The 26,319-nt window shown below is 42.1% G+C and overlaps 2 protein-coding genes across 8 annotated transcripts in view; one reads left to right on the plus strand and one right to left on the minus strand.

Moving 5' to 3' along the window:
- LOC114803025 (kinesin-like protein KIF1A) overlaps positions 1–18,835 on the minus strand; it is a 36,809-nt gene extending 17,974 nt beyond the window's left edge. For 3 of the 6 annotated variants that reach the window (XM_029002282.1, XM_029002281.1, XM_029002280.1), the window contains exons 1-24: positions 18,567–18,835; positions 17,382–17,530; positions 13,875–13,948; positions 13,190–13,369; positions 12,973–13,041; positions 12,686–12,864; positions 11,577–11,688; positions 11,334–11,411; positions 10,470–10,535; positions 10,349–10,366; positions 10,197–10,275; positions 9,341–9,419; positions 9,123–9,265; positions 7,629–7,756; positions 7,397–7,476; positions 6,685–6,760; positions 6,535–6,614; positions 5,262–5,452; positions 4,959–5,139; positions 4,128–4,200; positions 3,963–4,041; positions 3,418–3,566; positions 3,014–3,192; positions 57–194 (exon numbers count right to left, since the gene is read on the minus strand). In XM_029002282.1, coding sequence (XP_028858115.1) covers positions 57–194; positions 3,014–3,192; positions 3,418–3,566; positions 3,963–4,041; positions 4,128–4,200; positions 4,959–5,139; positions 5,262–5,452; positions 6,535–6,614; positions 6,685–6,760; positions 7,397–7,476; positions 7,629–7,756; positions 9,123–9,265; positions 9,341–9,419; positions 10,197–10,275; positions 10,349–10,366; positions 10,470–10,535; positions 11,334–11,411; positions 11,577–11,688; positions 12,686–12,864; positions 12,973–13,041; positions 13,190–13,369; positions 13,875–13,948; positions 17,382–17,487 — 2,537 coding nt within the window. In that variant the 5' untranslated portion in view covers positions 17,488–17,530; positions 18,567–18,835. Of the gene's footprint in view, positions 1–56; positions 195–3,013; positions 3,193–3,417; positions 3,567–3,962; positions 4,042–4,127; positions 4,201–4,958; positions 5,140–5,261; positions 5,453–6,534; positions 6,615–6,684; positions 6,761–7,396; positions 7,477–7,628; positions 7,823–9,122; positions 9,266–9,340; positions 9,420–10,196; positions 10,276–10,348; positions 10,367–10,469; positions 10,536–11,333; positions 11,412–11,576; positions 11,689–12,685; positions 12,865–12,972; positions 13,042–13,189; positions 13,370–13,874; positions 13,949–17,381; positions 17,531–18,566 lie in introns of all 6 variants that reach the window. The other 3 variants (XM_029002279.1, XM_029002278.1, XM_029002277.1) reach the window with 1 other exon arrangement.
- A 1,855-nt stretch (positions 18,836–20,690) lies between these two features.
- agxtb (alanine--glyoxylate and serine--pyruvate aminotransferase b) lies at positions 20,691–26,231 on the plus strand. 2 transcript variants are annotated; one of them, XM_028953045.1, is made up of 13 exons: positions 20,691–20,702; positions 20,972–21,117; positions 21,515–21,821; positions 22,203–22,395; positions 22,488–22,552; positions 23,204–23,304; positions 23,403–23,473; positions 23,571–23,655; positions 23,727–23,825; positions 23,920–23,989; positions 24,085–24,180; positions 24,775–24,903; positions 25,784–26,231. In XM_028953045.1, exons 3-13 carry the CDS (start codon positions 21,534–21,536, stop codon positions 25,889–25,891), a joined length of 1,305 nt encoding a protein of 434 aa, XP_028808878.1. In that variant the 5' UTR covers positions 20,691–20,702; positions 20,972–21,117; positions 21,515–21,533; the 3' UTR covers positions 25,892–26,231. The 2 variants fall into 2 exon arrangements, with proteins under 2 accessions (XP_028808878.1, XP_028808879.1); XM_028953046.1 differs by lacking the exon at positions 20,691–20,702 and having other exon boundaries at positions 20,965–21,117.
- The last annotated feature ends 88 nt before the right edge of the window (positions 26,232–26,319 follow it).

Genomic DNA, 26,319 nt, shown 5'->3' on the forward strand with positions numbered 1-26,319 from the left:
TATATTCATTGAGATTATAAATTGAGAAATATATTTTTGTTGCGTATGAGACTTACCGTCCCACCAGACGGAACCAGGGGAAACGGTCATAGAAGGGATCTCCACCAGACAGTGTGTGGTCACAGTCCTCCACCATGGTGCTCGGCAGCTCTGCTGCTCGGTCATACATCTCTCTCATCAGGTCCAGTCTCTGCCTGAAAATGGAGCACACAGTATATGTTTCATAACCTAATTAAAATAAATTAATAAATAAACATAAACACTTTCACACAAAGTCTGACCCCAGTCAATTAGTCTTATATTTTGAGAAGGGTAAAGGTACGGTGAAAAAGTACAAGTAAAGTGGTCAGGTGCATCCTGTTTCCCCTGATCCTCCTTGAGATGTTTCTGCAGCTTAATTGGAGTCCACTTGTGGAAAAAACACTTGATTTTACAAGTGGAAAGACATACACCATCTATATAAGGTCCCACAGTTGACAGTTCACAAACACAAACCAAGCATCAAGTCAAAGGAACTGTCTGTAGACCTCCGAGACAGGATTGTCTCATGGTACAAATCTGGGGAAGATTACTGAAAAAGTTCTGCTGCTTTCAGGGTCCCAATGAGTACAGTAGCCTCCATCATCCATAGGGGAAGAAGTTCTGTAACGCGAACCGGGACCAGAACGAGAGAGACGTGTAGGAGGAAACGAGAGACCTCAGTGCAGTGGGACGCAGGGAGGCAGGTAAGTTCCTCCACGTTAATCTGCGAACGGGGACGGCGCGAGCCGCAACACCACACTGATGTTGTCGTTCGCGTATTAAGACACGATACAGGGCAGGACAGGGCGACAGGAAGGAGTTCGAGGGTCAGGAGAACAGAGAGGACAGGTACGGTCTTACTGGGTTGCAGGTTTTCGGGGCCGAGTCGAATGGCGTGCGTCATTCAATGACTGAGCAATTTGCAGCTGCTCTCCAGCCTAATATATAGGAGTCACGTTACCTCGTTTCCGTGTTACTCCCGGTCACATGACGAAATCATGTGACAAGTTCAAAACCACCAGGACTCTTCCTACAGTGAGCGATCAGGGGACAAGGGGCTTAGTCAGGGAGGTGGCCAAGAACCCGATGGTCACTCTATCAGTGGAGAACATCTAGAAGGACAACCATCTTTGCAGCAATCCACTATTCAGGCCTGTATGGTCAGAGTGAGCAGACGGAAGTCAACCCTTGGTGAAAGGCACATTTCAGCCCACCTGGAGTTTGCCAAAAGCCACCTGAAGGACTCTCAGACCATGAGAAACAAAATTGTCACAAAAAATTAACTTTTTGAAGGGAATGCCAGGCGTCACGTTTGGAGGAAACCAGGCACCGCTCATCACCAGGCCAATTCCATCCCTACAGTGAAGCATGGTGGTGGCAGCGTCATGCTGTGGGGAAGTTTTCCAGCTGCAGGAACTGGGAGGATAGTCAGGATAGAGGGAAAGAGGACTGCCGCAATGTACAGAGACGTCCTGGAAGAAAACCTGCTCCAGAGCGCATTTGAAGTCAAGACTGGGGCGACGGTTCATCTTTCAACAGGACAACAGACCAAAGCATACAGCCAAGATATCAAGATACACAGCCAAGATATCAAGATAACACTTGTGGGACTTGTGAGCAATTTAGTATATTCATTAACAAACAAGAAAAAGAAATACATATAAAATGAATAGAAATGAATAAATAGGCACAACTAAAGCTTGTGTCAGCATCTCATAGGGGAAGCACATGGAAACCGGAAGTGATGCCATCTGGAAATGTAAGGAAGCACAAAACAGGCTGAAAATGGGGAAACTGGGCAGGGCGGATGGCACGGCAAAGCGCATCACCCCAGAAAAAAGAAAACAGAAGGCCCTTTTATAACGGCTGTCCGCAGCAGGAACAGAAGGGATCACTTAGTAATCACCAGGCATCCTGCAACACAGCACAAACACAGGACGAATGTGCACCAAAACACCGGGACGTAACACAGACGCTTCCCATCCAACCTGATGGAGCTTGAGAGGCGCTGCAAAGAGGAACGGGCCAAAACTGGCCAAGGATAGGTGTGCCAGTCTTGTGGCATCGTATTCAAAAAGTTGCATCACAAGGTCTTGAGCAAAGGCTGAGAATACTTATGTGCGTGTCATTTCTAATTTTTTTTATTTGTAATAAATTTGCCTTTTTTCCCTTTATCATTATGGAGAGTTGTGTGTAGAATTCTGATGAAAAAAATTTATTTAATTCATTTTGGAATAATGCTGTAACCAGACACGTAATTTCCAAGGGCATTAGGGGGTCATGACCTGGTAACGTACCCAACCCCCCAGTCGAATACTTGGTATTACCCAACCCACTTCCTCTATTAAACTATTTGGTGTATTTTTGTCACGGCTGCTAACTAAATGCTGGCTAACTGAACTGTGGGGACAGACATGAAAAGAGGCGTACAGACGTTGGTCGAGACCAACCATGTGCAAAAAGAAAAATGTCCTGACCGAAAGGAGGTAAATTCACATATTGTTAAGTTAGCTGGTGATTTGTTGACTAGTGTTGGTTAGTTAGTCGTTCGCTTGCCAGCCTAACCTCCTGTGAGGAAAAGCCAGAGCCTGGCAGTGATTAAAACCAATGTCAGTTTCACTGAATTTTAGTGGTACTCCGCTTAACGTATGGCTCACATTTATCAGATGCCCTTATCCAGAGCGACTTACAATGTGTGATTAACTACTGCATCATTGTGATATAAATGGTCTATTACACAGCTGCAACCACGTTAAGTAAATCACTGTGTATCGCAGTGTATTTCTAACACAATACGTAGCGAAAGTAGCCTGACTTTAACAAAAGTAAATGATTAAATACATACATAAATAAGATGAGTTTAACCATGTCACCATGTGGTATTTTGCTATCAAAGCTACGCCCTTTGGCTGTGTTATAAGAAAATGTGGAAAAAGTGATGCACTGTGAATGCTTTCTGGACGCACTGTACGTAACAGAGAGCGGTGTTTACCTGAGCTTCTCAAGGGTCCAGTAGTGTGTTGCACCATTTTTCTGGTCCTGTACCTCAACAGCTACGATGGTGCGTGGGAAAGGTCTCTTCTCACGATCTTTCACCATGCTGGGTGGCAGCAGGTCAGGAGGAAGTGGAGAGTACAGCGTGTCGGTCAGAAGGACGAACTGGAACTGAACCTGTGACAGATTTATGTAAATACACAAATGTATTCTTCACAAAGTAACACATGTATCTAAACACAAAATGCAATCATGAATGTATCATTTATAAATTCTGATTACAGTGAATACAGTGATAATTACAGTGAAAACAAAAAAATATAAAAAAAAAATAAATAAAAAAATAACTAAATGTAACTAAACTGGATTCTGAAAGGAGAAGATTTTGGATTTCCAGCTTACCTTCTTCTTCAGCTCCACGCTGATGGCATTGGCCTCTTTGAGGAATACAGCGTTCCCCCACAGCAGGTCCCTCAGAGAGGTGAACTGGTAAAACCTCCACTTCCGAAAAGCCCACATGCCCAGGTCAGTTTCTCGCTTAGTCCATTGTACTGTAACACGTCAGATAAAAGGGTACGATCTAGTAAACCCTTGCACCACTGTGCAGCCCCTTGGCAGATTTGAAACTTCTAACATGCCTCATTTACCTCATTTATCATTACACAGGAGTAGGAGCAGCAATTACGTTAGGACTATCCTGAGACTCATGGCTTTCACACTACAGAACTGCTGTCCTAAAAGGCCATTGGACCTTTAATATTTGCATTTGGTTCAAATCCCGCTTACTACCATTGTGTCCATGAGCAAGACACTTAACCCTAAATTGCTCCAGGGGGGACTGTCCCAGTATCTACTGATAGTAAGACGCTCTGGATACGGGCATCTGGTAAATGCTATAAATGTAAATGCAAATGCATTAGTAAAGCACCAGAAATTAGCTTTCTGACCTTCCTCTTCCTCTATGGTTTTGGGATAGTAGTGTGAGTCCACTTTATCCTGAAGGGCCTTCAGCCTGAGCTCAAAGTCCTGCAGCAGAAGCACCCAATTCAGACTCAGTTGAAACCATCTATAACTAAAAATGCTAGACCAAAAAGAAAGTCTTGCAAACTGACCCGCTGCAGATCATCCAGGAGACTGCTAGCCACTTCTTTTTCTTTTCTGTACTGGTCTTCCAGATCCTGCAATCTGAAAACATATCAATATATATGAAATATTAACAGTTAAAAATATAAAAATATACACTGATTAAAATGTTCCTGCTTGCTGGATTTATATGTGGGGGCTGTACATTTACACTAGTGTGACACGAGTAAAGTGGCCCCTCGCCTGTGCCCTGGTATAAAGTAACCACTGTCTTTATGACTGTGCAATGACAATTTGCTAATCTAAAAGTTATTTACAATCACATACAAAGGTATATCATTTACATTTACTCATGCATTTTTGTTCATGATTTTTGTACATAAAACAATTTCTATTTAAATAAACCTGTTTACAGGCTTATATTATTAATTTTGCAGTAATAGAGTTTGATATAGGGAACCACATGATCAATTGCATGTGTGCACTCGCCTATGAACCAGAAGACCCGGGTTCGAATCCCACTTACTACCATTGTGTCCCTGAGCAAGACACTTAACCCTAAATTGATTGTAAGCGATTGTAAGTCGCTCTGGATAAGGGCGTCTGATAAATGCTGTAAATGCATTAGAGCTTGCATATCCAAAATTCATTTGTAATTTGTAATTTTGTCAGTTGGTTGATATTGTAGTGTTGCATTAGTCAACTCAATACATGCATACTTACAGCTTCTTGTCAGACTCACCCTGGTCATCACCTATATCATTTCTATTGCAAAGAGTGGTGTGAGTTGATGGTTTTTGGAGCCCCAGCCTGGCAGCAGAACATGGCAACCGTATATGTGGTAGTTTAATAAGTGGTACCTCTGATCCATTTCCTGCTTCATATCGATGCCCTGTTTCTCCAGTAGCTCCCTTTGGGCAAAAGCCCAGTCTACTGGCTCAGCAGGAGTCTCAGCGCATGGTGTCCGCTCCCTTTCCTGGCGTGCTTGTTCTGGGTCATTAAACCGGAATACGTGGCTTTTCCCCATGATAATACGGTTTCCTGGGTCACAAGAGCCGGTCATAATTAACATTTTATATTACATTTGGTAAATCATTATTTGGCTTGAATTGATGTTTTATATATATATAAAACCAGCATGCATTTTGGTGACTGATAACCACCTGAGCGGAGCACGGTGGGTGCTGTCACCCTTTTCCCATTGACATAAGTTTCAGCTCCATCACAGGGCTCCAGGACCACCACCCCCTCACCAGACATGCCAATAGTGCTGGTGAAACAGCAGTGTTCCTCCTTTATGAAGTGACCACTGAGCACAATGTCCTGTCGAGTGCGAGCATCCTTACGTCCAACCCTGCGAAAGAGACACAATCAGAGAATGTGTGAGATCTCAAAAAGAAGCACAAACATGCTACAGTTATTGTTCAATGTGCTCTATTACATGGCCATTATAAAATTAAGAGTTGTGGTCTCCCTTTGGCTGCTCCCCTAAGGGGGTCGCTGCAGTAGATCATCTGGTCAACTGATTTGGCAAAAGTTTCATGCCGGATTGCCTCCAGATGCAACCCTCCCCCTTTACCCAGGCTTGGGACCAAGAAATGCACAGTAACGTTTCCCCAGTTAGGTTCCACATGGCAGTGGTTGGCTTAGCATGTAAGGAAGCGGCCCGTAATCGGAAGGTTGCTGGTTCGAATCCCGAATCACCAAGGTGCCACTGAGGTGCCACTGGGCAAAGCACAGTCCCCACACACTGCTCCCCGGGCGCCTGTCATGGTTGCCCACTGCTCACCAAGGGTGATGGTTAAAAGCAGAGGACACATTTCATTGTGTCACTGTAGGCTGTGATTGCTGTGCTTCACAATGACAATCACTTCACTTTCACTTATAAAATAAAGAGTAGAGGCTCTATAAGACAAATTAAGGAAACATAATGGCTAAATTGGCCATACATTTTTTATTTTTTTTTATGAGGTCACTGTCAATTTGTAATACAAGCAGCAATGAAGCAGCACTGCTGAGGAACAAATGGTCTTTTGGGAAACAAAAGAATTATGAAATGTTCACCGTGCAATATTGTTAGGTACATGTTCAAGTACACTTAATAGAACATATTTGAAAATAGAGTACTGATTTTGGGAGGAAATAGTCATTACTATAAAGTGAAAGTTGAAACAATTACAGTAATTACAGTAAATGTTAAAGATATATCTAGAGATGTGCTAAAAGAGCTGGGGACTGTTCTCTCCCAACTCTGTAAACAATTAATTCTCATATGACAAGTCTACAGATGGAAAAAAAGATATAAGAAAAAGAAGAATAGAGCTGTGGAGACCTGCATCTTAAATAAATAGTGTTGTATTATTAGATAAATAGTGCAATTATATTATATTGTCTTTTACACATTACTGAAAATAAAAATTACAGTCGTTTTCTTACTTTGTTATTCCATCTTTGATGTAGTACAACAAGCACTCAGACATGAGTGGATCTTCATTGAGATTTACTAAGTGAGGGGTCTGAAAAACAGAAACCAGTAGATTAGGAATGTCCAAAGGCAACAGCATCATTTCCTGAGACTACACAAACCTTTTTCGGGGAAAACACTCCCACTGTGCCTCCATCTTCTCGAATGGCCACACCCATTTCTGCCAACAGAGCCTCTCTGTGGAAATCAGTGACTTGGTTAATAAGAGTGAATGCAAGTAAAAGTATTGTTACTTATGAATAATTACTTGAACAGAAGTAAAAGTACTTCAGTATGAGCTTTCAATCCCATGAATCAAGTATAAGACAATATGTTAGAAATTGGGAAAGACCCTAGATTATTGTTAAGAAATTAATTTTACTGACAGACAATCAATGTGTTCTGAGATTATTTGGCCAATGATTATAAAAATAGCTGTATTATCCATCTTTAAACACTGGGCGTTGCCGAAACCACGCTTCATTCTCAAAAGTCCGTTTCAAACCTCACACATATCCTGAATCCAAAGTGGAGAAAAAGTGTTTACACCCTTCAGAACATGAGAGAAGTACTAGATAAAAACCTCAACAATTAACAAAGATTAGGAAGAGAAGTTTTATGACCTATAAATGTATTTGTCTATATACTGTATGCTTGTTGTCTGTTTGTCGCCACCTCCAACATCATCTCTTTTGCTAACTGCTGTGAACACCAGCCTTGCCAAAGGCATCACTTGGAGTTCTCTACCGCGGTTTGTGTTACGTTCTTATTTTGTAGTGCCTAATTTGTTTTCCAGGATGGAAATAGGATTTTTGATTCGTGTCTATATCCAACCTTTCCATGCGGATGGCCTCAGTGCGTCTGAGCTTCTCCTCCCAGGTCTCATTGAGCTCAGCAATGATTTTCTCGGTTTCCTGGACAGAACACAACAGAGCTTGGACCACTGATATGGTTTCCTCCAGCCGAATTCCGATCTCTCAGGTTTTAACACAGATGTTGGCTGAATAGATACATCTTTGCTACAATGCACTGACTGCGCCTCCCTCCCGCTTCTTCTTGCACCCACCTTCAGCCTCTCGATGGTCTCCTCACTAGCAAGCATGATGTGGTCTTGAAGATTTTTGACAGAGCCTGCTCGGCTGGACAAGGCAGAGAGTGATGGGGAGGGGCTCATTCCTGTCATAGCATTGGTCACTGTGGAGAGATGACCCCTTTGACTGACAGCCTGGACATCAATGACATTGCTGTAATTGGCTATACCTGCCAAACAGGGGGCGTTATTCGCAGGGCACATGAAAGGGAAAAAAGGGGAAAAGTTCAGGCAGAAAGGGATATTGTAAAGAAAAGCAAAAATATTACGGCCAAGGGAAATTTCTTCAGCAAATCAGAACAGAACATTCACCTAAGGCCTGGGCAACAATCTCCAGGGGCCTTTCTCAGTTCTGCTGCTGCTTTCTCTTAGGTCTAGGCCACACCAGATCTGTGAAGTCCTGGTTTTCATTCCACCATCAATGTTAACAGGTTTTGGGCAGGATTTGGGCGTGGCCCGACCCACAAGTCAGCAGCATATTCTGCTTGTTGTCTATTTCACAAATGTAAGTGACTCTCAGCAAATTGGACAGAAACAAACACCTTTCACTGTACTATACATGTTATTAAAGAAGAACGTGGAGGCTACGTGCATCCTACATTCTCATTGACGCATGTCTCTCTCTATCACACTCTCTCTCTCGCTTATGCCTTTGTCTTGGCCTGTTTATTTATGGCGGTTTATGCATTGATCACCACATACACTAGCCCCAAATGGATCTTGGTGCCCAGTCCACATGCTCGTTCTCATTCACAATAAAATGCAAGCCAAGATAAAATGCTGCAGCCACTCTCAGATAACCAGCGGCCAAAAACAAAAGGCATTTATGACAGAAGCTCACTTCTTTGTCATGACCCATTGCATGACAAGCTCAAGCTTTCTGGAGCACCACTGCATGAAAAGTGAATTCCTAAAAAAAAATGTATTTTCTACATTTCCTTTCACAATTTATAAAGAATCAGTGCAACCATCTAAATCCTCTAGTCTCTGGTGCTACAGGCAGCTGGGGTTTATGTAGGGGGGTAGATAGATAGATAGATAGATAGATAGATAGATAGATAGATAGATAGATAGATAGATAGATAGATAGATAGATAGATAGATAGATAGATAGATAGATAGATAGATAGATAGATAGATAGATAGATAGATAGATAGATAGATAGATAGATAGATAGATAGATAGATCAATAAATTACTACTTTTATATAGAAGAAAGTGTAAACAAACCCTCATACACACATTTCAGAGGTACAGCAGGTAAGACAGGACCCGGATAGACTTATGAAGAGAGGAGAGACCATGTGACACACCTTTTCTGCTATTATGACAGTCTCCTGCAAAACTACTGGTGTACTACCAAATGAATAACTGGAGCCTATTGGAAGTGACTTTCATCATAAAGCGTTACATTGATAGATTATCAACATCAATTTAAAAAGCTGAGGAGCTCAGAGATAATACACTCACTTTCAATGATATCACCAAGACCCTGGGAGTAGAGAAGGTCTCTGAGTCGAGCCACTTCCTCCTTCAACTCACGCACCAGACGGTTGTTGGGGTCCTCGTTGATGATGGCATTACAGCGAATCTGTTTTGCTCGATCAGCGTATCTACAGTGATTAGGATGACGGTACATCACTCCTAATGCACCAAGTGAGACTTGTTTCTTACATCCATAGCATTACCTTAGGGTGCTGAGGGTCTCATCATAGTTGATGTCAGCAGGGCTGAGAGCTGCTACCATAGCAGTTCGGGAATTTCCACCTAATGAAGATCACGGATGCAATGAATATTGAACACACCAGCATAATTTTTTAGACATACACTTGTTTCCATGCTGCAAGTGCGTGGAGTGTGAAACTATTCAAGGAGAGATTCATTGTTGTTTTGTTCCAATTTAAGTGTTTCAGTTAATAAAAACTATTTTAATTATTTCATGTGTGCTGTGGCTAAAACTACTGAACTCTGTATCTTGCTATGTATGGGCACATACAGCTCTGGCAATGCTGTATACATGTGTGCTGGACCTTGCTCCGACTCTCATGACACCTTTAAAGGTCCTCTGACATGAACATTTTTTTGCTTTTATATCGGTCTTATTGGTCCCCTAATACTGTATCTGAAGTCTTTTTCTGAAATTGGTGCAGAATTACAGCCACTTTGATCCAGTCCCAATATGCGATTTCCCAGGACGTGCCGCTTCGGTGTCTGTAGCTTTAAATGTTAATGAGGAGGAGAGGAACAAGGAGGATAGCGGCCTATAGAAGTGAGGGGGCATTCGCGGAAATGACGTCACCAACACCACAATGTTTGGCAGAGACAGGAAGTCGTTTTTCCAGAGTTGGGTGACAAATTCCACATCCGACCGTCTGAGCTGCCACTCACTGAACGGTGAAGCAGAATGACCAAAGCACTCTTTAAACCTATCGCCATTTCTAGCCACCGTAGGACCATATACAGGCTAGGGGACCTTGTATTAATGTTACATTTTCATGTCAGGGGACCTTCAATAAACAGCCCTGTGGTAGGTGTTGGTCATACCCAGGTTCTCCCTCAGCAGCCAAGTCAGTACAGAGTCTCTGTAGGGGATGAAGCTCTCCACTTTCTTCTTTTTCTTGTTCTGTTGGTGCAAAAACTCTTCATAAACGTCCAGTGGGCGGAAAAGAAGAAAATTATTTCATGATTTGTTTTACCTTATTTGGAGCGGAATCCTACCAAGACAAATCAGGGCAAGACGGACATTAGATAACAAATTTGATTAATCGCAAATTATTTTGAAAAAAATTGTGAGGATTTGCGTCTGATGACTCGTACCATTTCAGCCAGTGCTGAGATGACTTTTCCAAGGGTGGTTAAGGACTTGTTGATGTTTGCGCCTTCCTGTAAAATTGATAAAAGTTATCTATGTACAGTTAATTTCATTCTTTTACCATTTAAAATCTTCAATTCAATAATTTTTTTTTTTTGTTGCAATTGTATCACAGGGAAAATAGTGGCTTGGCTTGACACGTAACCACTTCAGCGTAATCCTGACACAAGATCAGAGGCTCAGTTGTGTCAACTTCATGGCAGTGGTGACAAAGACGACCCAGCGCAAAGCCACCAAGAACGGTATCTGTTATCAGGCGGGAGGTGCCAGAAACTTAGGTAACCTTTACCTGGGCAGACAAACCAGAGAACACATTCATACCAGCCAGTCTTCACTATCATATTCCTCACAAAACCAAGTCCTTTGACTGAACTGGTAGTAGGGGTGGTAGTAGCCTAGTGGGTAACAAACCTGCCTCTGAACAAGAAAACCACAAAGTCAAAGGTTCAATCCCCACTTACTGCCATTGTGTCCCTGAGCAAGACACTTAACCCTGAGTGTCTCCAGGGGGACTGTCCCAGTAACTACTGATTGTAAGTCACTCTGGATAAAGATGTCTGATCAATTTGTGAAAATGTAAATACACCAACTGTGAGTCCCGGTTTGCCCCCAGTGCCAAGCAGGATGCAGTATCTGGCTGTTTAGCTGTGACTGGTTCTGTTTCACATTTTTACCTAAACCAACTCACAGGCGAGATGAAATTCTTAAATCACCAGTCACATAGGTTTATTCTCGAGGTTTATTCAAGGTCTCGAGTGGGGAAATGAACCATGGTCAAGCATTTTATCATCAACTCGCTCATCACCCACCTTCAGTCGGGTGCCTTTAGCCCCTGTGGAGTCCGCCCTCTCACTTCCCGCCAGATCCACCAGACTTATTTTGCTGACCTGGAAACATTAAAGGATCTTTATCTTTACCAGATCCGTAGCAAAGAACACAGAGTGGACAAATATCCATATGTTTACTCTGGTATAGAACCATAGTTGTTTTCTTACCAAATACCAAACAGATCCCATAGTTATGGGATAAACGTGACTGTGTGGGTAAAATACCTTTTCTGAAGTGTTGTCTGTCTGGGAGTCATGCTCTTTCTGGGTGAAGATGATATTGAACACGGCATGAGAACGACTGCTTGTCTCATTCATGTTAGTGGCTGCCACAGTTCTGAAAGGAAATCACACAAAACCAGTGAAGTAAAGAACATCACTGTAATTTTCAGTTATCAGACGCCCTTATCCAGAGCGACTTACAATCAGTAGTAACAGGGACAATCCCCCTGGAGACAACCAGGGTTAAGTGTCAAAAAGCTGCTGAAAACTATTTTGGCACAAACTTCCAGCAACTTGAGTGAAGGTCCTCCTCCAGAAGGGGGTGCTCTTGCACCCACAGGCTGCCTTTGTTGTAGGAATTCAGCGCTTTTTGTGCTCTTACAGTTCATCACTCTGCTCTGACATGAAAGTAAAAGTGATATTCTCTGTTTCTCAAAAGAGGTCCCAATCGATAAAAACTATGGTTTATAATTCTATAATTAAAAAAAAATCGACTTCATTGCCATCTCAAGATCTGTGGAATCTTATAATCAGTCCCTCCAGGAGTCTCTCACTAACTCACATGGCATAACCGTTTAATTTTCCTAAGGGCCGTGGCTGCAGGTGTCCTTCCCAGGACACTGGGCGCAGGACAAGACTCACCCAGGGTGGAACACGTGCACACACAATTCACTCACATACTCAATTCAACTAGCGTGCATGCATTTGGAATGTGTGAAAAAGCGGAGAGCCCAGGATAAACCTGCATTAACACATTGTTATATAAATATTTTCATTTATATTCATCCATACATTAATTTATATTTTACACTGTTCACATGTGCACACATCGAGCAGCAACCAGAATTGATCACTTCATTGATGGTAACATGGAAGCACGTTGTAAGTCGCTCTGGATAAGGGCTTCTGCTAAATGCCTTAAATGTAAATGTAAATGTGTGATATGAATATTTACCAACTGTTTCATTCTCGCTCATTCTCAATGAAGATATTCCTTCCAAAATTTTTTCTTCAACACTTTCACATTGCAAGATTCATTAAAACTTTTCTAGCACAGTCTTTAACATCTAAAATGAAGACATCAAAAAAGTAATGCTGTGCCATCAGCTAACCTGGCTTTGTTCCCAGCATCCATGAGATCTTGAATGTCACTGTAGGAGGTGACGGCCAGCTTGGAAAGGTCCTCCACGTATGGCCCTAGTAAGGGGTGCTCGCGTACCCGCAGGTTCCCTTTGTTCTTTGGATTCAGCAGGTCCCGCACACGCTCACAGTAGATCTCCATGTAGCTCACCTAAAAGAGATCCGAGCGTTGAACGTCCGACGGCTGCCTGTTTACAGCATCATTTCATCATTCCAGTCACTCGACACCACTGACGCTGTTATCAGTCGAAGCTCTCACCTCCACTGAATATGACAGGCGGTTGTCATTGCTGCTGTCATTTATTTTGGTGAAAAGGTCTTCACATAGCTGTCAAATAGAGACAAGGCGTGACAATTTTAGTTCCCTTGATTTTCTGCCCTTTCTGGCCAGCAGTAATGCTTTTTTTAGGGCTTGGTTTGTCCAATAAAATAAGTAGCAGCCCTAGCAGCTGCAACTCGACTTGACTGTTCCGTACCAGTGGTATGATCCCCTGCTGGTCCTTCTCCTGCTTGCCCATCATGGTGTATGACTTCCCAGCTCCAGTCTGTCCGTAGGCAAATATACACACGTTGTACCCCTCAAAAGCGTGCTGCAGCATCTCTTCCCCGATGTCCCTGTACACCTGCTGCTGCGAGGCATAGTTGATGTCCTCAGGCTGCAACAGGTTGGTGCAAGAAGGAAAAAAGTCATCATTTGACATGTATCAGAGGATGTGTAGAGGATTCAAATAATGCATAAGGTTAGATGCTGATGTCAGCCGAGAAGGTCTGGTTTACAGTCAGCACTCAGTAATATAGTATATAGTAGTATGTAGTAGTACTCAGTAATACAGTATAACACTCAGTAGAATTGCACTGCACAATTTCATTAATATGTACAAAATTTAAACAGGCAGTAAGTGAGGGGCCTGGTAGCTAGCTTAAGATAGAAACAAGATCTTTAATGCTGTTTGCACGTGTAATGTATTAAAGAAGTAGCATGCATGAGAGCTGCTAAATAATGGTCAGGTCTGTTTTATCTGTTTATGTAATTCCTGAGGATGCCACAGACGAGCAAGCCCCACATGTATCATGTAATACTTTTTACGTAAGTAAATTCCACATTTTAAAACCACATTCTACACACAAAGAACAACATAAGTTTCCACCAGGGCAACATACCGATGTATGTGACCAGTAGGAATAATCAAAGTTGAAGCTCTTGTTATCTTTTGGCTGCTTTGGATTCAGAATAGCTGAAAGAGAGGGAAAATGGCAGTGAGTAAAAGCATTATTACCTGCTTTTTCAACGTATCACTCACTTCAAAATGTTAGGTAAGGTAAGGTCAGTCTCATGGACAAAATCTGCACACCACATGCTAGATCTTGGTTCAAATCAGTATGTGCTTGTAGCAGCATAGAAAGCAGTGCTTGGTCATGTGTTAAAGTTAAAGTGAAGTGATTGTCACATGTGATACACAGCAGCACAGCACACAGTGCACACTGCTCACCAAGTGTGATGGGTAAAAGCAGAGGACACATTTTGTTGTGTCACTGTGTTCTTTGCTGAATCAACAGCACACAGAGCTGCCATTTATTATATTCACATATTGCACACTCCTCTATTATTTGCACCATAATATCATTATTTCATTAGTATGTCTAGTAATGTTACCTTCCATTGGATTGTATAGTCCAATAAATAATGATTTATTTATTGTCCTAATAGTTGGTCTTTATCCCATTTGTCCCATCTGTATCCCATTTATTACCCTGCAACTGGGGCACAAGAATTTTACTGCACTGGAAAATATATATAAATCATGAACTTGGAAACTTGAAACCATGGCCACTTTTAGACAGGCATATATGAGGAGGAGGCACATAGGCAGGAAATGGGTGGGGTGGGGGTGGGGATGCTCTAGATAACTGTTTTTGTCATGTAATTGGATTGCACATTGTCAGGCCTCTACCCTAAGACCAACTTGGGTGTCGCTCATGAAGGCTGAGCTTCTGCTGATTTTGCTCTTTGGGTCACTGTGGCACACAAACCCCTGACCACTATAAGGTGGCAACTCCTCAAGGGAAAATGTGAAATATAAAACTGCAAAAATGATTCCTCATCAGATTATAACAACTAAAAACATGATATTTACCTTAATTGGATGACTAATATCAAATATATTCAAACCAAACTTCTCACTATTGCCAATAGTAACAAAAAAAAAAAAGGGTAGGCCGAGTAATATAAAAAATGTCAATAAGCTTCACTAAAATCGATATATATGTATATCAGAAAACCTGTAGCGTGCAGAGTTGGAAGAAGGGGCGGGGCTTTGTGTCGGGGACTGACAGACATAGGTCCTCCAGTCGGCCTGATGCAGCAGACAGGCTCACAGTGGTGCTTGTGGGATCAAGAAAGAAACACTTCTCATCCAGACTGATACTGGGAGAAGAACGGTGGACTAGACCCCCACTGACTGTACAAAGAAGGATATATTTTTTAGTTAACTATCTCACGAGTCGCTATGATTTTGATAACAGAGATTTGTTCTTCCCCCAAGGCCTCCCGCTGTTGTGCAGCTGCGTACTACAGCTGTAATCGGGCCTAAAGAGTTAGGAGGGGTACGATATAATGCAAGTTTGTGTTTGTGGACCAGTCGTTAAGCGTGTGAGCTCGACTCGACCCAAGACTGACTTAAATGACAAAAATTGAGCCTGGGCCAAGATTTACAGCTCTACTTCCTACGGAGAAACCTGTCACTGGGTCATTTGCATACTAACAGTGATTGGATGTTTAGCTAGGGGGAGGGTGAGTGGGGATTGGCGCACAAACAGAGCATGGAGGCAACAAGAGGTGAAACCCACCATCTCATTTGTGCCTTTTCCAGCGGATTTTTTCACATACTATAGTAAATCTGGTCCATATTCGTAATTTATTATTTTCTTGCTCAACTTCTTAAAGTTTGATTTAAGGGGGCCTGTTTAACAGGGCATTGCCCCCTCTTGACCCAGTGTAGAGCTGGCCCACCAAACTATTAAAATGTTCTGAAGTGGATGGAGGTAAAACATTTAGGAAATAGAGTTTTTCTAGTTTCAAAGCAAATATTAGCTTTACCGGACCTTTTGTTCAACCTGATTGTACTTCATTGATTCATTGGTGTGTTTAGGGCATAGCATGCTATGAATCTGAATTATAATAGCTGTCAATAGTCATGATATTTAGTGAACTGGAGATCTTTTTGGTACCACAGTGACTTTCCCATGGAACACCTTTGTTGTCTGGCGTCCTCGTGAGGGTGGACTCCAGAACGTTTACATAGGCCAGTGTGAGAGAGGTCTTTATTAACTTACCCGGTTGCTTTGTGACCTCATGGACTATTACACGGTTGCTCATTAAAGTCAGGTTTGTTGGTCTACTACCCCGGGTAACTATGTCCTTGAATGTCTAGACAGTCTGTTTGACTATGGAATGATGGATTCCATACTCTTCATATATCCTTTTTTATGCCATTTCCTGCCTGATTTACATGGACTACTCCTGACATACATTGATTTAAAAAATACAAAGATCCTTATTCTTTTACTAAAACAGGGTGCCACTTACACATTATTTTCATTCCATTTATCAGACTCTAATTTTAGCGAGTTTTTCGTTTTCAGTTCGTTATAAGTTCGTTTTCATTTGCCACTCAATTACTTCTTTCTTTTAAAAGGGTTCACAGACTTTCAAGCACTAATAGGTCCCTGTCCTAATAGGGGCCACCCCTGAATACTGCTACAATTAGCTAATTATTATTTTAAATGTCCCCTATTATGAAAATGTGACTTTGTGAGATAATGTAACATTAATACAAGTTCCTCTAAGCTGTCTATGGTCCTGCAGGGGCTAGACATGGTGATAGTTGTAAAGAGTGCTTTGGTCATTCTGCTTCACCATTCAGAGAGCGGCAGCTCAGACGGTCGGATCTGTGCTTAGGGCATAGCATGCTATAAATCTGGGAATTTCTGAAATTTGGAATTTTGGAATCTGGTATTTGTTGCCATATGACGTCATAAGAGGAAAGGTTACCTCCCATTTCTCATATGTTTTCTCATATTTTATCTCTCATGTTCCATATTTTATGTCATATTTTCTCAGTGGGGCAGTGGCGGCCTAGCGGGTAAGGAAAGTACACTGAGCAAAGCACCGTCCCCACACACTGCTCCCCGGGGCGCCTGTCATGGCTGCCCGCTGCTCACCAAGGGTGATGGTTAAAAGCAGAGGACACATTTCGTTGTGTCACCATGTGCTGTGCTGCAGAATTCACAATGACGATCACTTCACTTTCATCAGTACTTCATATTTTGACCGCCTAGAGAATTTCTACCATCATGACTTCCAAATGTGTGAACCATCCCAATTGCTTGGTGATTGGATGTGAAAATGCTGAAAGCACAGAGTCTGACCGTAATTCTGCACCAACGCTGAATTTTGGAAAGAGACTTCAGATACAGTATTAGGGGACCAATAAGACCGATATAAAAGCAAAACAATAGGGGACCTTTAAAGGACCTTATGTTTTATTTCTGTCACCGGATGATTTATTTGTCCTCCACTTTTTATATAACTTTGGCTCCTAAACACTGATCTGTTATTTCAGTTTTTAATAATAATAGCTGCGTGCAATGAGCGTGCAATAAACTCACTGGTGGTGTTTCCTGACATCTGGATGATGCATTTGCTCTCCTTGCCGATCTCTCTGGAATTGAAAGGTCGCACCCTGACTGCCACTTTCACCGAGGCTCCTGCCATTATACCTGTTGGATGGAAACTGTCTGGACTGGAACCTTTTAACCTGGAGGAAGATGAACAGAACAGCTCACATTTGAACAGCTCACATATGAAGATTTAAGAGCCGAGAAACACCACGGGGAACGAGACATTGGAGCTAACGGCCTTCTGGTTAATATGGCCTATAAATGTTACGATTGGTACCATATTATATCAACATAATATGTAGATCTTCTGTGTTCTGTGCAAGAGAATCCCAGCATAAATCCATTCATCCTCAATTTCATTTCATTATTTTGTACTTTCTTCCAACACCCTAATGCATTAATGCGACTTCCCCGACCAACTATTTAAATTTGAATTATTCTATATTGAAGTAATGGATGCAAGGAGTGATCGCCTCATCTTGTTTTACTAGACTACATCTGTACATTGGTGACATTTGACCTGGATTGCAAGTTAATGTGATTTTTTTTTTTGCTGTTGCTAAATGCTGCCCCCTGTAAGGCCAGAGATCCCACGAGAGGAGAATTCCACAGTCGGAACTATGGAAATGTCACAATTCCAAACACGGCCGGATGTGCACATCCGTCCACCGACGAGCGGAAAAACGACGTGGCCGCGCTGCGCGCGCCCGACAGACGGACAGCGCGCGTCTGCGCGGCTGCGCGTCGCTCCGCGGCCCGTCACGTGACGCGCCTGTTATTACGCTCGCGGGGCAACAACACCGCGGCGCGCGGATCGTTTGCCGATTATTTCGGCGGCTCAGCGGCGCAATGACATCGCAAACGCCGCTGCGTAATTAAGGGAAGGGCGTCTGAAAAAATAAAATCCCGAATATTCGGTAACAAAATCGCATTCGTATACCTGCTAAATCAACAGACACGTAAACGTTGGAGAATAAATTACAGCAAAGTCTGGTTCTGCATACATGCAAAGCTCAATCAGTGTAAATCTGATCAACAACAACAAGAAAAAAGCCACCCAGGAACCGCATGTCTTCCTCGTCCTCTGTACTGTCACATGAAACCTAATCTCACTGGTTCAGGCTGCAAAACCGATGGCATCATCACTTGCAGGGTGGAGGCCGCCTCACCTACCAACTTCTCCTTCCCTTCGCTCCTCTGAGGACGATTCCCGTCCAGGCTTCTCCCGCCTGTCCTCAGTGTCGTGCACCGGTGGCAGCTGGAGCCCACCCCGGGGGGGCGGATGAGAGAGACCCGGTGAGGGCAGAGCTGCAGGGGCCGGCAGGGCCTGGTACGCAGTGGCGCATCAGGGCAGGGCCGGGGAGAGAGAGAGGGAGAGACAGGGAAGGAGGGAGGGATGGAGGGGGCGCTGGACAAAATGGCTCTGATGTCTGCTGGCAGCGAGGATGCTGAGCAGTGGTGATGTGGTGATGACATCAGCACAGGGATGTGGCTGTTGGGAGGTGGAGAGAGAGAGAGAGAGAGAGAGAGCTGGACAAACAGAAAGCTAGTGAATGTACAGCTATGGAAATAATAATAAAAATAAAACAGTATTTCTGTTTTTATGGCGGTCATTACATGTCCATTATTTGTTGAATTTCAACACTGACATACGTTCATGATGAACTTCTGATTAAATTATCAAATTAACCAAATATAGAGAAGCATCTGTGGACTGTCCTGTTTCATCTTGTTTGGACTGTCAAACCCTTCCTAAGCATAATTATTATATAATTAAATAGACTTGTTTTGGTGTGTTGCTTATCATTTCTTGTAATATTATTGTATGCTAATTTTAAAGTTTATTTAAATATATAAATAGCATAAACCCAGAAACCCAGAAACAGACTCATCTGTTAAGAAATACATGAAAAAGAAAAGGTTGCCAACCTTTCTTAAATTTTCCCAGAGAAGATTTTAATAAATCTCATCATAACTAAATCAAACAAACAAATTTTCCCCCTCTTAACAATGCCACCCATCACACTACTCGTCAAAGAACCCACCATCATTTATTACTTATTAATCAGACAACTGTATTGTGCCCTAAAATAAAACATTGCAGTGATCAAAACCACCGAAGGCTGAAAAGACCTTCCGCAGTCAAAGAAACAATGAGAGCAGTCTAGAACATTCCATGAAACAATGAAACACAGTGTCTGTTGGTGTACAGTATGGATACATTCAGAGTTGGACAAAATACTTTGTAGGGATGTCTGAATACTAACCATACATGTACTCAGTAATGTACGCTGTCTCAGTACATTAAAAAGTCATGTATTTAGAATAAATTTAGTAAACTTATAAAATACATGTTGAAATGTATGTGTAAAATGTGTTGCATTGTTAGTCGTCTATCTTTCTTTTGAAAGACTTCTGACTGGAACTAGAGTTACTATTGCGTATAAGCATCAACACGGAAAAATTTTTTCTGGACTCTCATCCACATCCACAACGCATGAAGCAGAATCGCATTTTTGTAAGTGTTCACACAAGCATCACTTACCAGGGATTTATGACTTATTACAGTTACAGTCAAAATACACGATACGTACTGTGTGTGACATGATTATTATTTTTATTGACTGTCCTTGACGTCAACATCTGAGCGCTCAAAGCAAATGTAATTTATATTACAACAGACGTATTATAATAATTTGAAATAGTGTTGTGTGTACTGTATTTTTGTATTTAAAATATGTATCATTGTACATCTGCACATGTTGCCTCCAGGCTAGAGTTCGAAACTCAGTCAAAACCGTCAAGTACCACAACCCAGTGTAATCGCTTCAGGTTTTTTTGGGGTTATGTTGGGGGTAGGGCAGGGAAAAATGGATGCAATCGCTTGACTCACAAACAGGGGGTTTAAATCACAACGTAACAAGGGCACAAAGAACTTACAATGACATGGCTAGACACAATAAGGATACATTCATACACATGACAACAGGTGCACATCTCTTTAGCCCTTGTTGAATGCTTCTGATACAGTGTCTTGCCCGGACGGCGCAGACATGTTGCAGACATGTAACCTTCGTGTTTCAGGGTGGGAGACCAGGCGCCCACCGTTGCGCAAATACCCACCAAATGAGGCAGCTAGTCTAATTATTGACTGGGTCGATGGCAAGGCCAGAGTCAAAGTCCCTGTTGTACCATACGCACTGAAGCATTCAAATCCACACCTGCAGAGCCACCTGCATTTTGTTCAGTTCAGTTGGGCAATTTGGTGGCTTAATTACAAATGTAATGTCAGTACAGACTTAATATGACGTAAGCTTGAAACAAACAATTAGTTTGACTTTTTGTCAGATTTGCTTGGAAATTATATTTGTTTGTGTAAGCAAATGCTTCTCTGTATTAATGTGCATGAATGTTGTAACTTGTCATGTCAAAACCTTTAACTGGTGAGGACTCAGGGTTACAAATTACCCGTCCAAAATCATTGACATTTGTGTATGTGCATGTGTAAGTGTGTGTGCTAAACATCTGGGTGGGCCATTGAAAAAAATCCTTCTCAGCCAATCTTCTTGCTTGAACAGGGTAGCCACCTCTCCTCCTCATACATGTTAACAGGCACCAAGGGGCAATCGATAGGACAACGAGTGACCAAACTCAAATACAACAGGACCCTACAGGACCTGCTGGCGGAGTGCCAGAAAAGAGCACGTTGCTCAGTAGAACCCAGGTATTTTTCTTTCTTTTACAAAACTATAAGATTAACAACTGATTGTATTAATTTCAGTTTTCATTCCTGATGGTAGAACTCAGCAGGCCAGAAGGTTAAAAAAAAAAGTCACTGTAAAGTATGCATTGCCTTTTAAAGAAAACATGATGAAGTGCATCAAATATGAGGCAGGGCTGTATGGGCATTGCTATAAATGTGTGGAGTTGGAGGGAAATGTGGTAAAATAACATGAATCCTAATGTGCCGTTCCTAAAGGGATAGTGTGGTAGGCTATTTATATTTTTTCTGTTCTCCGCTGGCTGTGGGTGGGCAGGTAGGGTCTTTTTCTTTCTTTATTCAGTGACGCACACAGTTCATTAGCCCACAGGTCAAAGACCTGTTTACTTTATATTCTCAGGTACTGACCAGAGCAGCAGATGATCAGGCTCTTCACCATGCTGCAGAGATCACTGTTCTCCAGGAGCGCCCTGCTGGTGCAAACTGCACCCTTCGAGAATTTACTTTACTCCAAAAACACACACGCGGCCTCATGCATCCACCGCTCCTTGGGCTCGGTAACTATTCCCCCTCCTGCGTGCATGTTGCGGCCCCTCGAGGCCCCTCTCCGGTACCTGTTTGGACCCGGGCCTTCCAATGTACCACCACGAGTTCTAGCGGCAGGAGGAAGGCCCATCATTGGTCACTTGCATCCAGAAATGTACGAGGTAAAATACTTTTATATATATATTAGATAAATCTGCAGTACTTTGGAGAATGTTAAGTATTTTTAATGTAATACAATAGCCCATCAACTGATACACACACATACACACACACACACACACACACACACACACACACACATTAATATATTTGTATTGTATTTTTTATAATGTGTCTGAAAAAGTAGTGTCATCTTATGTTCAGGGTCTAACAAAAAAAACCTACATGTTAACAACTAAATGCAATATTTTGATTCATATTAGCTCAGAGTCTGTCTTATATTCAGGCTAATATGGTATGTCATTATTTTAATTGTGTAATATAATATGAAGATGTAAGTAGAGAGAGAGAGAGAGAGATTTTTTTGTGTGCACTTCCTCTAGATTATGAATGACATAAAGAAAGGCATTCAGTACGCCTTCCAGACGAAAAACAACATGACAATTGCGATGAGTGGCTCGGGACACACTGCTATGGAGTGTGCCGTGTTCAACACGGTGGAACCAGGCGAGAGCGTTGTGGTTGCAGTCAACGGCATCTGGGGAGAGCGGGTCGCGGAGATCGCAGAGAGGATGGGTAAGACTGACAATCGGATGTTGCACTTCCGCAATTGACATATTGGCACAATTAGCCGACGGTTTGTTGCATGACTGCGTGTGTTCCAACAGGTGCCCGCGTTCACAGAATGGTCAAGGCTCCAGGTGGCTATTACAGCAATGAAGAGATAGAGCAGGTAAAGAACTCCTCCAGGACTAGGGGCCTAGGGCACACGTTGAAGTATCTTGAGGTCAGTTTTGGGTTCCCCCTTTGCCTCAGCTTCCATGCTCCCAACTATGAGGAGTTGGTTTGAGTTTTTGAATAATCTTGGAATAATAAACCCATCTAGTGGATCTTGTTTGCTAATGATGCATTAGTTTGTGACGGTTGCACCGATCTATTCATGATAATCACATGGCTGGTTGAGTTTGAGGGAACTGCTTTGCTCCTGTAAACATACATTATATAACACAGGACATTTGAGTGGTTGGTTTTTATGGTATCTTATAACATGTCACAGCGCAGACTTTCTTACTCGATTTGGAAGAACCCACAGGCTTTTGCAGAGGTAAAATTATAAAACATTAGTTTGGAAAACTTATACGATACATTTGTCAAGTCAGAGATTTCACATTAGAAGATTCATAGTTTCCTCTTATTAATTAAGGGAAAATAGGAAATGTCACTCAACTAAAGATCAATTTAAATCAATTGAAAGTAGCCACGCATAGACACAAGCCCATCAACTGAGAGATGTGTAAAAAGGAAATGCTGCTGCTGCCTTTTCCCCGGGCCAATATGTACTGCAGAAATCTAGAGACACAGGGGTTTATGTCCCTCTGTGCAGACCCTGGCCAAGCACAAGCCTGTTCTTTTCTTCCTTACCCATGGAGAGTCTTCAGCGGGTCTGGTGCATCCTGTTGATGGCATTGGTGATATATGCCTTAGGTGAGCCGTTTTCACACTGATTACGCTGATTTTCACACTGATTTTGCACTGTGATATCAGCGCAAGCTGAACCGCTCCCTCACGTGCTTCATCCACAGACACAACTGTTTGTTTTTGGTTGATTCGGTGGCATCACTCGGTGGTGCACCTCTCTTCATGGATGAGCAAAGTAAGTTCACAAGAAGAACTTTTAAAGCTACACACAAAGATGTTTTATTCAAGTAATATTTGTAATATGTAATTCTACATTATTTTGATTATTTTAGAAATTGATATTTTGTACACTGGCTCCCAGAAAGCCCTGAATGCCCCTCCGGGTACAGCCCCTATCTCCTTCAATGAAAGGGCATGGTAAGTCATGGTGTTGTATAGTTATTAAGTGCACAGGTCCTGCATTCTGATTTTACTCCCACCTTTTACAGCAAAAAGATGTTCAACAGGAAAACCAAGCCTGTTTCCTATCTCCTTGACATGACACATTTGTCCAATTACTGGGGTTGTGATGGCAAAACAGCCAGAATGTAAGAACTTTATTAAGTGTTGGAAGTAACTTTGCTGTGACCAGTTTCCTGGTCATTCCTGGTCAAAAGTCTTTTGGATTTGTCTGCGTTCCAGATATCACCATACAGGTCCTGTTTCCGGCTTCTTCAGCTTGAGAGAGAGTCTCTCCATCCTTGCTGAAAAGGTGTAGATATAACTCTAAATATATTTTGGTATATGTTGACATGAATGCAGAGTGTTTTGTGATGGGATGCATTCAAGAGGCTTTGGTCTTCCCAGGGCCTGGAGAACTCATGGCGGCAACACAAAGAGGTGGCTGAATATCTATGGAAGGGTCTGGAGGATCTGGGCCTGAAGCTGTTCATTAAAGACAAGGTGAAAAATACAGGGTGGTCACCATTAATCACCATCTTGACACATATTAAATACTCAAGCTAAATAGCTAAACCAGCATTGCAGTACACCCATCAACCCTATGAGTGGCACAAGCGACTGCCCATAACATAAGATAACATACAGTACAAACAAAAAGTTTGTACACCTTCTCATTCAGATTCTCACTGAAGGCATCAAAACTATGAATGAACACATGTGGCGTTATGTACTTAACAAAAAAAGGTGAAATAACTGAAAACATGTTTAATATTCTAGTTTCTTTGCTCTGATTACTGCTTTGCACACTCTTGGCATTCTCTCGATGAGCTTCAAGAGGTCGTCACCTGAAATGGTTCTCCAACAGTCTTGAAGGTGTTCCTAGAGGTGTTTAGAACTTGTTGGCCCCTTTACCTCCACTCTGCACTCTGGGTTCAGGCCAGGTCTCCACTTTTTGTTAAGTACATGTGTTCATTCATAGTTTTGATGTCTTCAGGGAGAATCTACCAACGTAAATGGTCATGAAAATAAAGAAAAAACATTGAATGAGAAGGTGTGTCCAAACTTTTGGCCTCTACTGTATATCCTTTCCTTCAGGACCTAAGACTACCGTGTGTGACCACCATCAGCATCCCTCAAGGCTATAACTGGAGGGAACTGCTAACCTATATAATGAAGCACCACCAGATGGAAATGACTGGAGGCCTGGGGCCCTCTGTTGGCATGGTGAGTGTTGATCATTAATCATTACAGTGACCATTGACATATGATTAAATTTTTCTTGGTGTGTAATTATTTCTGTCACTCACAAGATGAACTTTAATGGTGTTTTTTGTAAAAATAGTTTCAAAAGGGAGGAGCCCATGGTGACGACGCTCACTTACACACCTTACTTCCTCATTCTGGACCATTTCTTCCTTTTTCTGTCAATAGGTCACACATGCAAGACCACAGACCACAATGTTCTACAAATGAGCAAAAACACACACAAAACTCTTTCGCCTCTTTTTTACAAACTTAAATAAGAATAGGATTTTTTCCCAAAATAACACACATCCGTAACCAAACCAAATGTATATCTATATTATCAGCGCCATCTGATTTTTTAATCTTACATTTGTGAATGTCCCCAAAGCGTCACAGAAATATTACCTATGTCCCACTGTAAAGTAAAATATATACATTAAGCTTTGCCTAAAATTATTAAATGTTGTCAAGATATTTGATTAATTCTAAAATATTCATTAATCCTCCTGACAACAACAGACACACAAGGACTCAATGGACAAATCACAGCTGATGTGAAATTTGTGGTGGCTTAGTGGGTAAAGAAGCGGACCCGTAATCAGAAGGTTGCTGGTTCAAATCCCGAGCCACCAAGGTGCCACTGAGGTCCCACTGAGCAAAGCACCGTCCCCACACACTGCTCCCCGGGTGCCTGTCATGGCTGCCCACTGCTCACTCAGGGTGATGGTTAAAACCAGAGGACAGTGTTTCACAATGACAATCACTTTCGCTTTCAAATTTTCACCATCACATTTTCAAACTTCAGGAATTTTTTTACCATAATTTGGCCTGACGCATGCATTTTGATGCTCTGTTGTAGGTTCTGCGGGTCGGACTGATGGGGTACAACTGCAACAAGGCCAATGCAGACCTGGCTCTGGCTGCGCTGGCTGATGCTCTCAAAGTCTGCCCGAAGAGCAAGGCATAGAGTGGACTTTCATGCGCCGCAGTTCACAATGCCTGTAATAAAACCTTGACACTTTTTTTTTTATTGAAAACTTCACATTTTCAGTATGTACATACTGGCATTGCCCAATATGCCAAATAATTTGACCTGTCATAGGACTTTTTCAAGATGAATTCATGTCACATACAGGAGCTAATGGTCATTTGAAAATGGTATTGCATGTTTTTTTTGTGTTTAACCAGAATTGGATAAAAGAGATAAAGTATCAGATCAGCCCAGGTCAAACTAACCCCAAGACTTAGTAACTATGAGTAACCGTTGAACAGAAACTATACAAATAAATTGCGTTGAATGACAAAAACATGTTATGTGACTTAATCATTTTGTTACTTCATAATGTCATAATATGAAAGTATAAAATGCTAAAGGTATGATCTGCATGTGTTAAA

This window comes from Denticeps clupeoides, chromosome 14, assembly GCF_900700375.1.
Source record: "Denticeps clupeoides chromosome 14, fDenClu1.1, whole genome shotgun sequence".
NCBI lineage: Eukaryota > Metazoa > Chordata > Actinopteri > Clupeiformes > Denticipitidae > Denticeps > Denticeps clupeoides.